This window comes from Jaculus jaculus, chromosome 4 (genome assembly GCF_020740685.1).
Source record: "Jaculus jaculus isolate mJacJac1 chromosome 4, mJacJac1.mat.Y.cur, whole genome shotgun sequence".
Classification (NCBI taxonomy): Eukaryota; Metazoa; Chordata; class Mammalia; order Rodentia; family Dipodidae; genus Jaculus; species Jaculus jaculus.
In genome coordinates this window covers 22,570,837-22,585,870 of record NC_059105.1, presented here as the reverse complement: position 1 = coordinate 22,585,870, position 15,034 = coordinate 22,570,837, and the positions used below count along the sequence as shown (strand labels likewise).

Genomic DNA, 15,034 nt, shown 5'->3' with positions numbered 1-15,034 from the left:
GTACTGATGGTGAAGATTCTATGTGTGTGTGTGTGTGTGTACTGATGGTGAAGATGCTCTGTGTAAGGGTGTGTACTGATGGAGAAGATGCTCTGTGTAAGAGTGTGTACTGAAGGTGAAGATACATGGTGTAAGGGTGTGTACTGATGGTGAAGATGCTCTGTGTAAGAGTGTGTACTGATGGTGAAGATGCTATGTGTGTGTGTGTACTGATGGTGAAGATGCTCTGTGTAAGGGTGTGTACTGATAGTGAAGATGCTCTGTGTAAGAGTGTATACTGAAGGTGAAGATACATGGTGTAAGGGTGTGTACTGATGGTGAAGATGCTATGTGTGTGTGTGTGTGTACTGATGGTGAAGATGCTCTGTGTAAGAGTGTGTACTGAAGGTGAAGATGCTCTGTGTAAGGGTGTGTACTGATGGAGAAGATGCTCTGTCTATGAGTGTGTACTGATGGTGAAGATGCTCAGTGTAAGAGTGTGTACTGATGGCCCTAACATCCTGCTTCCTCTACAGGACAATCGAGTCTCTGTACAAGGAGCTGGTGGAGGAAGGGCTGCTGATCCAGGCTCAGAAGTTCAACCTCTCAGACTACATTGGTAAAGTGCACAGTAAATTGTGCATATGTCATGTGGCAACCATGAGTCCTGGGGTACAGCATCGGGAAGTATGCCTCCATTGTTATCTCTTTCCAAACCAGAGCCTCGTCCCTGGCTGCTGGTCAGTGCTGGTCAGTGCGAATAGATTTGAGTCACCTAAAAGGATGCTGGGAACCAATGGATTATCTGACGGAAATAAGTCCAGCTCTTTCTCCCCACATGGTCGAAGCAGGTGTTGTTTTGTTATTAACTGACTAATAGAATTCCTGGATGTTTCTTTCTGGCTTGACCTAAGAAGGAAAGGAAGAGTTGTTCACACCTTTGTTTTGAAACCAAGGGCCCCTAGAGGTAGGGGTGAGGGGGACAGCACTTGGCACTTTCATAGTACAGACCCTTCTAGCAGGAAGGACTTCCAGAGATGTTTTTTGGAGGAATTTGGGAGGAAGGGAGTGGGATAGTTGTGAACAGAATCTTTAACTGACATTTTATGTTGATTATTTTTTGCCAAAATAACATGTGTTAACCTAAACACACAGCTTACAATTCCTCACAATCCTGACTTCCAGGTGAAGAGCCTGTGTCCACTCTGATGTGGGAAATCTCTCCTGTGAATAAGGACATTCTCCCACATAACCTCATAGGCTCAGCCGGGCATGGTGGTGCATGCCTTTAATCCCAGCACTTGGGAGGCAGTGGTAGAAGGATCACCATGAGTTCGTGGCCACCCTGAGACTACATAGTGAGTTCCAGGTCAGCCTGAGCTAGAGTAAGACCCTACCTTAAAAAAACAAAAAGCTCACGTTAGGACAAATGCTGTCATTGGGATTCAGTGTTCATCCTCCTCACCACGCCCTTCACCATTGTGCTTTTCTCAATCCAAAACACCATCAAAGACAGGCATGTGGTTTTTATCTCTTTACAGCAGCTTCCCCACCTTCTCAACCTTGTGTGACATCACCACATCTAGAGTCCAGATGCTTTAGGACTGCCCTTTGATTGTGTCTCTCTTGATTTCCTCATTATTTCATTCAGAAATGTTAGCCATTGTTTTGAAAGTAAGAGTTCGGGTGACAGTGTGGCCCTGTCAGGGCTTCCCACTGAGGGCACATGAAGCCACATCCTATCCCTGTCAGTATTGCCAATGCATGTCAAATATGCTGCCTTGAGATCTCCCTGGGGAGCTTCACCTCTCCCTCTGTAGCTGGTGTCTGATCGATGAGGCTCTGGAGATGCAGCAGGCTTCCTGCAAATGCATCCACTGGTGATTTTCTGCCTGCTCCGTCATTGCTGTGGTGTTGGTAAAAGGGGCTTTCTCTTCCCACCTCTCCTATAATGAGTCCACAGCATTCTTTAACAAGAACATAAGGGACCACTTAAACCTGTGGTGGTATCACCACAGACCTGTGGGATTTCTATGCATTAGTCACACTTATGCTCACATTGGCCCCAAATTGGCTCTGAGGCACAAAGCCTGACAGGATCCTTTTCCTTCTGTTGCTCCAGGTTTCTTGGCCCTGTTTCACATTCTCTATCTCAAACACCTTTACTGATGTCTTCTGCTTCTCTCCCTTCTGGAAGGGCTGGTGTTGGTGCAGGGAGTCCAGACCATCCCGCACTCTGTGTGAGTAGGTGGAAAAGGATTATGGCTCCCACTCTGGGCCATCACCAAACACAGCAACATGCTTTCAGGGTGAGCTTCGTACCCTGGCTGACAGCCCGGGCTAGCTGGATCTTTCACTCTATCAGAACCAACACCCACTAATTCAATTTAATATAATTTGTTTAAATAAATTCTGCTAGGTTGCAGAAAATATTGTCCATCTGGATATTAATATGGCTTTACATGAGCAGGAAGATTGAAGTCACTTTCACTGTCCCCATAATGTCATGTTTACTGGCAGTATGCTCCAGAGTTAATGGTTGCTACAGGGTCTTTTTCTCTTATGGTGGAGGCTAAATGAACTGTTCTGGTATTTATTACCTGCTCATTAAAAAGCATGGGTATCCGGGGCCATAATGGAGCCTCACACTATCACTCATTCTGCAGCCAATGCCTTTGCCCTTGCCAAAGACTTCCTTCTTTGTGCCGAGGCTTTGGAAGGCTGCTTTCCACTACCAGGCAGCGGCCAGTCTCTGCTCTTTAGCTCTTGCTTTCCTAGCATTTGAACACCCATAAGCTATGGCTACATTCAGTAGTCCATGTGCACACGGCTGTGTATTTACTACTTGTCACACCTACGTCACATCAAGAGCTCCGAGAGGTCAGTATTTACCACAAGAAGAAAGCATCTGGGGAAGGAAAGAAAATTCATTCATAGGAGATTTTCACTCCAGATTCAGATACAATTCAAGAGACTCCTATGAGCATATAAAGGTCTGTCCTTGTGACAAATGGAGACAGCCAAACTCATTTTCTTGGTGACCTTATCTAAATTAGTTAGAAAATAACACTTCAGATTTATGGCTGGTTACAATTAAGCCCTTTGATATGTTCTAATTAAACCTGTAAAGATTTATTTCTGTATTATTCCTTTGGTAACCCTTTAAAAATGATGAAAATGTAAATTAATATCACCCTCAAAAGGGGATGTTTCTATTTAGCCTAAATGAGAGGCAGACCCTTCCTTTCAGATGTCACATTTTAGATTCCAGTTCATGCTACTCTGATACAAACTCCACATGGATCTGAAATAATTTATTCTGGAACTTTGCACAAACATTAAGTGTAATCTCTTAGAATATAAAACAAAACCCATCATGTTTTACCCTCCCTCAATTTAAAACTTTATCTCATTTCACATAAGCCAGCATTCTTCCCGTCTGGCAATGCAGAGGGTCAAACCCAGAGCCTGTGCATACCAAGCATCCACTGTTAGGTTTTGAAAATGCAAATTCATCGTAACCGTTGATGGGATTCCCAGTTTTACTACAGCTAGTAGAGCCCTGCCCTGTTCCTAATCATTTCCCTTCAAATCTTATGTGAAAAAAAAAAAAGGTGTTTCTTCCAAATGGCTCCATAATGGAGTACCAGTTGCCCTGAAATGCTTAGTTTGTAGTCTGTGATCAGTCAAACTCTCAGACCAGCCTCGCTTGCTTCCTGTTCACTCATCTGGGTTCCATTCCTCCCCAGGTGAGTACAGCTACCTGGGGACCACACTTCGTCATGTATCCATAGAGCCCATGCCCTCCCTCCTGGATGTCAGACAGCTCATCACGCTCTACGGAATCTTGCCATTGGGTAAGGACCAGCCATTCCCACAACCCTGGGGCAGCAACCACCTGTGGCTTTGGCCGTACTTCCTTTCCTATTTTTCCCTGAAAGGGTTTGTAGCTTGTCTTTCCCAGCTGATTATCCGAGGGAGCCACATCTCACTTCCACTGCACCTGCCCAGCAGAGAAGGTTACAATTGGGAGAATGCTTGTACTTCCTGGGAGGAGACACCAAAGCAGCCAGCTAGAGATTGTGGCCAACACAAGCTCTCAGTTGAAATTAAAATGCTGAGAAGAAGCACTAGGGTGGCCATGTCCCCCTTTTAGCATTTGTATGTATGTGGAGTGCACGTATGTGCATTAGCAGGCATGTGGCACACTTGCATGTACGGGTGCTCATGCACATGTGTGTATGTGCGTGTGGAGACCAGATGTCGCGTTGGTATCCTCATTGCTCACTCTCAAAAAGTTGGTTTTTAAGATAGTCTCACTCTAGCCCAGGCTAGAAACTCACTCTGTAGCCTGGGTAGGTAATCCTCCTACCTCGGCCTCCTGAGTGCTGGGACTGGAGGTGTGAGCCACCACATGTGGCTTTGTCCTTATGTTTTGAAACAAGGTCCCTCACTGAATCTAGAGCTCACCAGTTCAGTTAGGCTAGCTAGCCATTAAGACCTGGGGGTCCACCTGTCTCCACCTCCCCAGCGCTGGGGTGGCAGGTGCAGGGTGCCACACCTGGCATTTTACATGGGGATCTGAACTCATCCTCACGTGTACAAGGCAAGCGCTTCATTCACCGAGCCCTCCTGCCGATGACTCGGCCCTGAGCAGAGAGACTGCCGCTCTGAGTCAGGGAGAGTGTCGTTCCTGCACCTCAAGGCTCCTCTGGCCTCCCTGAGGTCACCTGTCAATCCTGAAGGAGGTTCTCCCGTGGCGCTGCAGAAGGAGCCCTGCATTGTGCCTAGCGATGACGGAAGGCATGCTGCAGCCTTTCCCTCCACTCCTGGCTTCAGCAGGTATGACCTGAGCCAGTGAATCCCCCAGGGCAGGGCCAGCCTTCCCTCACAGAGCTCTGCCTGCAGCTGCGGGATAGAAAGCACAGGCGGCCTTGGTTTTCTAAGAGATGGAGTAGTGTGAGCGCTAGAACTCTGCCCCACTTGGACTTGAGAACTTATGCCTATCGACAAAAAACCATTAAGTCCTATTCTGACACTGCGACAGAAGTAATACATGTAATTTGGGTGCTGTATAAATATTCAGATATCATGTATTCAATTGTAGATAACTATAACATTTGGGGCAGCATAATTTGGTGTCAACAAAACAAATAGATAACCATTAGGGGGCCAATTTAATGAAGTAAGTAAATTCTCACCCCTCGTCATAGCATAACGGAACACAGAAGGTGTAGGTGCCCACAGGTTTAAAAGAAGCCCAACAGATGAGGCTGTGGTCCAGGTTGGCTCTTTGGCTTTTGAGTCCCAAGAGGTATGGATGGTTTTCTGAGCTGCTTCTATAAGCAAAACCTTCTATAAGGTGCCCAGGGGCCTCTGGTCCAGAACCCTCCCTTCCTTTGTCATCAACAACCAGGCTGTCCTCCGAAGCTGCCAATCCCTCCTGGCCACCCTCCTGGAGAGCTTGTTCTCTATGTCATGTGTGGGGAATGCATGCACAAGTCATGCAGATGGTCCATGAGCACAGACACAGCTCAGGGCGTTCAATCTAGATTTCATGTGTCACCCCCAGCTGTGGATGCTGCAACCTGGAGAGATGCTGACAGCTCCTGCCGCACCATTCCTGAGACTGCTGCTCTCTTCCCCATAATGCATCAGTAAAGGACTCACTGGGAAACTGGCGTACTATTACAAAGAGGAATGTAGCTTCTCTGGCGCTCATTGTTCAGATTACCTCAGTGGGGAGGCCACTGTTCAGACTAACAACCCTGCCCACTGGCAGAGATCCACACAGGCCTCCTTCCCTACCTGGTCAGGAGTCAGAACCCCAGCCTGGGCTCTCAGCACCAGGGCTTAGGCCCCAGTAGGTAAGAGAAAACTTGACAGTCAAGTCCAGCAAGAACTGTGGAAGGTTCACTATTCTGAGCAGATACAGGTCCTTAGTTCTCAGAAGGTCTGTACCACAAGGTTTCTTCCCCTCCAGAACCCTGCAGGTCTTAGAGTCACATCTCTGGATGGTGAGAGCTACAAAGAGGCAGGATTGAATCAGGACATGGAACATGGAATGCTGGTCCTCCCGTCACTCTCTGGTCCTTCAAAAGTTGGAACAGGGACTGGAGGGATGGTTTAGCGGTTAAGGTGTTTGCCTGCAAAACCAAAGGACCCAAGTTTGATTCCCCAGGACTCATGTTATCCAGATGCACAAGGTGGTGCATGTGTCTGGAGTTCATTTTCAGTGGCTGGAGGCCCTGGCACACCCATTCTCTCCTCAGTCTCTCTCTCTCTCTCTCTCTCTCTCTCTCTCTCTCTCTCTCTCTCTCTCTCTCACTCTCTCCCTCTCTCTTTCTTCCCTCTGCCAAATAAATAAATCAATAAAAGTCAGAACAGGCTTATGCATCATGGTGAAAGAAGCTGTGTCACTTCACACCTCCACAACAGAGAGAAAAGCCAAAGCAAGTCAGCACAAGGAGCCAGAGTTAAAGCCAGCTCTCAACACACCTACTAGGGCTAGACTCCAGATCTGCCCCCAGTGACCCATCTATTCCAGCAGGGCTGCATCTACGAAAGACTAAGAAGGAGTAAGACTAAGTAGGAAGCTTAAGAAAAAATAGCTAAGGCTACGGAGGACATGCATTTACCTTCAAACCGCCACATTCTGCCCCTGGCCCCATAGGCTCATGACCAACCATCTCAATGCAAATCACATTCAGTCCAACTTCAAAGGTCCCCATAATCTTGACCAACTTTAACATTGTTAAAAGTCCAAAGTCTCACCTGAGACCCAAGGCAGTCTCTTCACTGTAAGCCACGAAAGATCAGAGCACAAGGTACAGACTTCTGTCACATAATGGCACCAAGTAGACATTCTCATTGCAAAAAGAACACCCAGCAAGAAGAGATGAAACCAGTGCAAACTCAGTAACCAGCTGACAGACATCAGCATCTGCAATTCCAAGTTCAACATTCATAATCAGTAGCAAAGAAGTCTCTGGGCTTCCACTTCTTCCCCTGGCTACTCACAGCCCAGGGAAAATCCCACTGTGAGTCAGCAGCTCTCCATGGCAGCCATTCCACAGTCCTGGTATATCCAAGACATCCTGAAGCCTACTGCCAACCACAGTTTATCTTCACCACACCATACAATGGCCCCACTTGTCCTCCGTACAGGGTTTTCAACCCTGCCTCACAGTGCCACATCTCAGCGGCTCCTGGAACCATGTGCACTTCTTGACCCATTTCTCTATATTTTTTAAGCTTTCAAAACCAGAACCAGTTGGGCAGCATAGCCAAAATTTTGTTTTTTTTTTTTTTAATTTAATTTTTATTAACATTTTCCATGGTTATAAAAAAATATCCCATGGTAATACCCTCCCTCCCCCACACACACTTTCCCCTTTGAAATTCCATTCTACATCATATTACCTCCCCATCTCAATCATTGTAATAGCCAAAATTTGTAAATCCAGTGGGGAATAAAGTTCGACCTTCCAGAGCAGGATATGCCTTCACCAGTGCTCCTTCAAGTCATCTCCTTTGAATTTGTACTTTTACTAGCTCTAGTCTTGCATGGCTTACCCTCAGGGCATCATTTGCATGGTTCCTATGCAAAACGGTTTGTTTACCCTTAATGGTGGTGATCTTAACAATGGTAGTTTAAGTAATCCAAGTCTCTGTGTCTGTAACTTCAAACTTGCTTGAAATTTTAATGTGGTAAACTGTGCATCTCACAATCTTTCTGATCTATATTTCCACCGACCACACCAATCCATTACTTTTAAACTCAACTTTGATCAAATTCTTGGGGCACGGGCACAACACAGCCAGACTTTCTGCCAGTAGTCCAGTTCCAACAGTGTTCTCTCCTTTCCCTTTGAAAGTTCATAAGCCAAGCTCCCCCAGCTGGGTCTGACTTCTTCTCAGACATCTGTGAGTCTTATGGATTCATCTTACTTTGCCTCCCATCATAGGTATGCCTGCTCAGGACTCAGCCCCTCCCCGGTCCCTCACCATGGATATGCCCATTATAGGTACACCTTCTCAGAGCTCAGCTCTCTTCTGACTATAAACTCTTGGCAGCAAATCTCAAAATTTTTCCACATTTAAACCCCACCTGACTCCACAGGAACACCCAGACTCCAGCAGGGGCCACATCCAGAGCACCTGCCCCCGCCCCAAGCACGCATGGACAGGAGGAATGAACCTCATCTTTCTCCCGCCCATAAGAACAGTATCTCCTCCACCATATCACCTTGCTGTCTTCCTTGTTAACCACAAATAAGGTGGCCTTATTCATTGTCATTCAGTGAACTTGCTCAAACCTGCCCGAAGGTCTCCATGAAGAATAGTGAATAACTGTAAAAATTATGTTTCCATCTGTCACACATTTCCTGGGCTTTTTCCTACTATATCTGAAAGACAGTGTAAGGACCTGAGAGGACCTGAAACCACCTGAGTGTGATCCCCAGTACCCATATAAACAGCAGGGATGACCACTGTGGGGAGCAGGCTGGAAAATTGCCAGGGCTTGTGAAAACTGTAGCTCCGTGTTCAAAGAGAGACTTCACCTCAAGGAAATATGTGGATGAGCCAAAGGGGAAGAAAAGCCAGAGTTCTCTTCTGGTCTGCACAAGCACACACAAGTGTGCACATGTACACAAACACACGCATGCCCCACACACACACAACACTACACACATGCAAAAAATTATAAACTTAGAGAGCTTGGAGATGGCTGAGTAAATGAAGCACTTGCTACTCAAGCGTGAGTACCAAAGTTCAGATCCCCATATCCTCACATGAAAGCTGGGGTCTGTGGCAGGCATCCGTAATCCCAGCCCATCTATGGCAAGATGGAAGGCAGAGAGAGGAGGATTTCCAGAAGCTCATAGACCAGTAGCCTGGAAAATGGAGCGGTGGCCAAGAGACATGTCCCAAATGAGGCAGAAGGTGAGGACCGATCCAAAACGTTGTCTTCTGGCCTCCACACATGTACCATGCCACACACAAACACACACACACACACACCATACACACATCAAAGCATTATATGTTTGGGGAAGTGCGGGGCCAGGATCGGACAGAAGACTATTGAGGACCACAGAGGCCCTAGGGCTCCTCCAGCAACCCCGATGTACACATCAGCCAGGGCACAGGGCACGCTGCTGGCCTGACATGCTTCCATGCCTTCGTCACGGCTGCCGTGCCTGGCATCAGAGCCCCAGGCTTTCGGAGCAGGACCTGAGAGCTGTGTCCTCTGCTTTTCCAGGGTCCGCGGAAGTGCACGAGAACGCTCCCCTGGTGAAATCGCTGCTGTTGGCCGGACCGTCGGGGGTGGGGAAGAAAATGCTGGTCCATGCCATCTGCAGGGAAACAGGAGCCAACCTCTTCAACCTGTCGTCAGAGAATATCGCGGGCAAGTACCCCGGCAAAAACGGCCTCCAGATGATGCTGCACATGGTCTTCAAGGTAAGGTATCACCGCTCTGCTCTCCAGCTCTCCCCTCCGCAAGTGACACTGTCCTTCCTGCACATCATTTTAGGCCAACACACACGTCTCTCCTAAACTTCCCCTACTGCATCCTCTGTCACATCTGGCTGAGCATCCTGCAGTCAGCAACTTTGTCTTTTGTCATAAACACCCTCCTGTGCATCCACACTCACCCCCTGCCACCTCAAGATTCCTTCCAGCATGTCTCACTGGAAATCGAATCCAAGATGCCTTTCTTCAGCTCCCCTTACTGTCTTCGCTGGGATCAGCTGCTTGACTTGGGGGCATTCATTCTCCATTGTGGGTAGCACTGGGCTACACTGCCCTGTGAACATCATCCCTTCCTCCAGGGACAAAGGAAAGGTCCCCAGAGAGCTAAGCTGAGCACAGGGTGACTACGCATGGTTTATACAGGGCCACAGCCAGTGTCCCCGAGGACCAAACGCACTGCCCAGCTCTGTGATCTCAGCTACACTCAGTTCCCTGGGTTGTGAGTTTTGCCATCACTAAGATGAATGGATTTGAAAGTGCTTTGATACAAAATTGTTTACATTGAAACCAAAAGATTTTCCAAGATATACTTTTTATTTGGCTGAGTATAATCCTTGTGCTGGTAGTTCAGTTTTAGTTGCCGGAACGCCAGCTCCAACTCCTTCAAAATCACCCCACACTCTGTGCCCTGGGCTGCCCGGGCTTTCAAAGCGCTCTCCAGCACGGGGACAGGACAGTGACGCACAGCTAGGAATGCCTCCTTCCTGGCCAAGCTGATAGCGGTGTACTGCCAAGCAGCAGGCTCCCCTTGGCGACCTGTCACTGCGGGGCACCGGGATGGATGGTTCTGCCGGGCCCCACGCCGTCGTAAAGGAAGCGCTGTGGCACCCAGCGCCTTGGGACGGGGCCTTGTCTGGTCGCTCGCTCACATGTCTGCTCAGGGTTTGCCTCCTGTTCCGAGGGTGCTGGCCTTCTGACTTTTCAGAGATCTTCCTGTCGCTGGATACGAGCCTCAGCCACACATATGTAACACAAATGTTACCTCTCATTCATTCTGTCATCTGCCGTCTCCTCCTTGTGGATATTTTTCTGGTTTAATTGCTCGATTAGTTGTTGGAAGGGGGTTGTGGAAACCCCCGACCATGTGCACCTCGGTTTCTCCCTTCAGTTCTGTCAGCTGTTTCCTGTTACATATTAGGCATTGCTGTGGGAGGCATTCCATGTACGGTTGCCTGGTCTCTTAGTTTATCATTATGAAATACCCTTTCTTTGTTTTGCAGTACTAGGGAATCACACATGCCGGGCAAGCACTCTACCACGGGGCTATACCTCCAGCCCTCTTTTTACGTTTTATTTTGAGGTAGGGTCTTACTAAGTTGACTGGTGAACTTGTGATCCTCCTGCCTCAGCCTCACAGGACTTTAATCCCTCTACTGATGTTTTAACTGTCTGTTAGACCCTGTGAAAGATATGTTGCATAAGAGTCCCAGGGAGAGTGAGATGAGAGCTGGGTTGATTCTAGCAGTCAGTCAAATCACTGGCTGACCAACCTGAACTTGTGGAAGCCTTGGTTTTGCCCTTGGTCCTGGAACATGGCCTTTCCTTTAGGGCTACAGTGGCAGAAGCCTGTTTAGCAAGCCCCTCTGCCTTGCTGATTGCTGTGGCTCCTGCTCAGCTCTGTTTAGCAGGCCCCTCTGCCTTGGTCATTGCTGAGTCTCCGGCTCAGCTCTGTTTAGCAGGCTCCTCTGCCTTGGTCATTGCAGAGGCTCAGTTCTGTTTAGCAGGCCCCTTGACTTGGTGATTGCTGAGGCTCGGACACAGTTGCTTAGGGTCTCCAGCCATTGCATTGCACTGAGCTGCTTGGAATCTCTCCCTCTGCATGCACACTTTGCAGGTTAGCTGGCGATGTGAGCTTGAGAAGGAAATGGAGCCCGGCAGCCTGACCGGTGGCCTCCACATGCTTGACCACCAAGCCAAGCATGAAGGTCTTTGGCAGAAACACAGCAGAGAGCCACCCTCTTGCCCAGAACACCATGCAGTCATTCATTCAACACATCACACTGCAGTGAGACTTGACACGGTCAGGCAGAGGTGGATAAGCCCAGCGGCCTCAGCCTGCTGCAGATGTCTAAGTATCCCAGACACTTCCTCTTTCAATTCTCACAGCAGCCTCTTGGGGTTGGAATCACTGATCTGCCTTCCTAATCAGAAAGCCGGTGTGGGGACGTGACTCCGCTGGCCGCAGGGCTGCTGCTTGCCCCTCCCAGTCCAGCACCTGGCAGCCTCAGCCTCAAGTCAGGCAGCACTGTCTCTTCTCCTCACCACAAGTCTCTCGCTCCTGGTGTGACTCCAGGGCACAGCCAGTGATGTGATCATTATGTTCTCACTCTAGGAAGTCATTTGTTCCTGCTGCTCAGAGCCTTTGTGTTGATATCAGATAAGCTATCATTACGTTTATTAGAATGATCACAGCCTGACATTATGCTAGCCACAAAATGTTGGATGTCAGGTTATTAAAATGTGGAATAACACATCTACCCACCTAGGCCTCTTCATGTCAGAGGAGCTGACACACACCTCATTAAGCTTCACCTTTATTGTGTACGTAACTGATTAATGAAAGACCCGGAAGTCTCCAGAGTAGGAGTCATTCAATTAAAAGCTGTGCATGAGGCCACTGGGCCCCAGCATGACTGACAGAGCGGCTCTCTGCATTTAATTAACCAGGGGAAGACAAGGTAGTGTGCTAATGAGTCAAGGGCAGGAGGCTGGAGTGTGCGGCTGTGTTGCATGAGCCCAGGACCCAGGCTGTGGCTCAAGGACAACAAGGTTGGGTCTGTAGAATTCGCTGACGGTGAAATATCAGCAGGACCTGATTTCTCATTGTGCCTTCTTACGACAAATCCCTGTGACTAAATTAATCTCTGGAGAGCGAAGAAGCCACTGCTAGGAAACTGTTCCTGATCTCGCTTCTAGCTAATGGCACGTAAGTGACTCAGACACACTAGAAAACAAACTGTTGATTTATTTCACAATCAAAAGCTCAAGTTCATGCATTTTACACATGGCAATTCTACTAGGATACCAAGTAAAGCAGAGGGATTCCTTTAAAAACTCTATTCAATATACAAGGGAACAACTATTTCAGATTCTCTATCCAACTGAAGTAATGTGTAGAAAAGAAGATATGACCTCTAGGGAATATTAGAAATATATTCATCTAATCAATTAAGAAACATTTGGTGTGTGATGAATGTTAGTACTACTGGAAGAAGAAAGAGGGCTGTTTCCCCAGGACCCACCAGGCACCAGCTTCTGTGGGGATCGATGGCAGTCATGGTGGGGGTCTGGGAGAACCTTGGGGGCCTGCAATGAGGAGTAAAACCCACTCTGAGCAATGCATACTTTTCTTGTCATTGTATAGAAACCCTAATGAGGTAGGGATGGTGTACCCATGTTACAGAGAATAAAACTGAGGCTCAAGGGACTGAATGTGACCAAGGCAACAGAAGACCTGAGGGCTGGAATTTGGATCAAGGCCAGGTCTGACTCCAGGGCCCTCACACCGACTCCAGCTGCTCTGTCAGCATCCCTGGGCCAAGATGGCAGTGGGGAACATTTGGCTCTGGAGTCCTCTGAACTTGTTCCGACAGGATCCCCTTCTTCCTGAGTCCCTTACATGGGTGTTCTCCATCTTCCCTCCTTCCACATGAATGGTCCTGACCCTGTGGGCCTCTCCTCAGACCGGCAAGGGGAGACCAAGCAGAACTAGAAGTCAGGCCTGGTTCTCGAGGGATGCTCCCTCTTCCCTCACAGCCCTGGCCTGTCTCGTCCTCCTGCACAGCATCCTGACCACCAACGGTCAGCATGAGCACACAGGCCCAGGGGACAGGGTCAAGGTTACAGCTTAGCAGGGATCAGATCTTGATCTAGGGCTCACTCACTGCAGCATCTGGGCTAAAGGAAACCACAGTACTCCTTGTGCCCAGCTCATGGCCAGGCTCCCTGGTGTGACTTAGCCTGGCCTTCTGATAGCACACAGGGGACCCTGCCCAGAGGAGCTGCTGCCCAGAGCTGGTGCCAGTCAGGAGCAGAGCCCAGGCAACCCTGCCATGTAGCTCATGGAGACCCGGACTTCTGATTAATTACCACAAAACATGGCTGCTGCTGTGGTGATATTATTATAAACATAGACAGGGAAGCTAGAGAGATGAAGATGGCTTAATCAGTAAAATATGTGCCATCTAAGCAAGAGGATCTGAGTGTGGATCCTCCACACCCACATAAAAGCCAGGCATGGTAGTGCACACCTGAAATCCCCTTGCTGGTGAGGCAAAGACAGGAAGACATCCAACACTGACCTCTGGCCTACACACTCACATACACACACACACACTCATGCACACACCCCTCATACACTTGTGTACTCCACACACATTCACACACGCACGCACATGCATGCAAACAAAATCGAGTGGTAACGAATGTAAAACACAAGTGAATCTCAACTTTACAAGGTGAAATTCAATAAGAATAATGTACAGGCCACACCTGACCCTTAAAGAGAGCTGGTCAAGAAGAGGAAAAGGGAAAAGGGCAGAGAGAAGGGAAGACAAGAGCACCACTTTGGTGAGGTGTCAAGCATAAAAGCCAAGGGTCCTGGTGACAGTGAGAATACATCCTGAGTGGGTCTGCTGTAGAAAGTTCGAGGTCACTCTGCACAGTGTGCTGAAGGCGGTTTCTTAACGCCCCTGAGGACACAGAGCCCAGGCGGGAGGGTTGCTCACTGAGTAGCGTGGAAAACTCACTGTGGGCTGGAAACCCCCATGCCTGGTGGGGTGAGCTGCTGATGTTCTGCATGGGGAGCAGCCGGCAGCCAGGCTGGGTGTCACGGGCATAAAAGAATGTTTCTGCAGTCTGGAAACACTTGTAGGGCAGGTGAGGCCATCGTTGTGGCTCAATGTTCCCTGAGATGTTGAGTATCTGAGTGTGCAGTTGGGCCCTGCGCTTCCCAGCCCGGCTGAGTTCTTCAGTCCTAGTGGGGTGGGCTTAGGCGGAGCAGAAAAGGGCTCCCACCACTGCCATTGCACTGAGGAGCTCGACGGCACTCCGTCTTCATCCCCTCCCCTCGAGTACAGCCCCAGCCCCAGCAAGTGACCTGACCCCAGCACGCACCCAGCAATGGCTCTGCCCAGCCTTTCCAAGTCTCTGCACTCACAGCTCCCTCTGATCCCCTGCTGTGTCTCAGTTTACCGCCCCTTCCATCCACTCAGGCTGGATAGAGGATACTTCCTCTCTTCTGTTGATTATCAATCACTATTTTAAAATGAATTAAGCTAACTTCCAGCAAGGACCTGAACTAACTTCACGGATTGCACACAAGGTATTGTAAGGCAGTAGTGACAGTAAAATGCTCAAAACAGTAGGGATGCAGACCAAAATGCCTCACATATTAATGGTTTAATGGACACTGAGCACGTTATAAGTGAGCCATGCTCCCCACCCAGAAACCCACCCCCCGGGCAGTTCTCCCCAGCGTGGTATCACCTTGCACACAAACTCAGAGGCTTCACACCTG

At 48.7% G+C, this 15,034-nt stretch overlaps 1 protein-coding gene across 1 annotated transcript in view; it reads left to right on the top strand.

The window, feature by feature from the left end:
• The window catches only part of Iqca1 (IQ motif containing with AAA domain 1), a 164,603-nt gene that overhangs the window by 106,751 nt on the left and 42,818 nt on the right, over window positions 1-15,034 (top strand). The window contains exons 13-15 of the mRNA XM_004662272.2: window positions 516-598; window positions 3,729-3,836; window positions 9,245-9,444. Coding sequence (XP_004662329.2) covers window positions 516-598; window positions 3,729-3,836; window positions 9,245-9,444 — 391 coding nt within the window. The remainder of the gene's footprint in view (window positions 1-515; window positions 599-3,728; window positions 3,837-9,244; window positions 9,445-15,034) is intronic.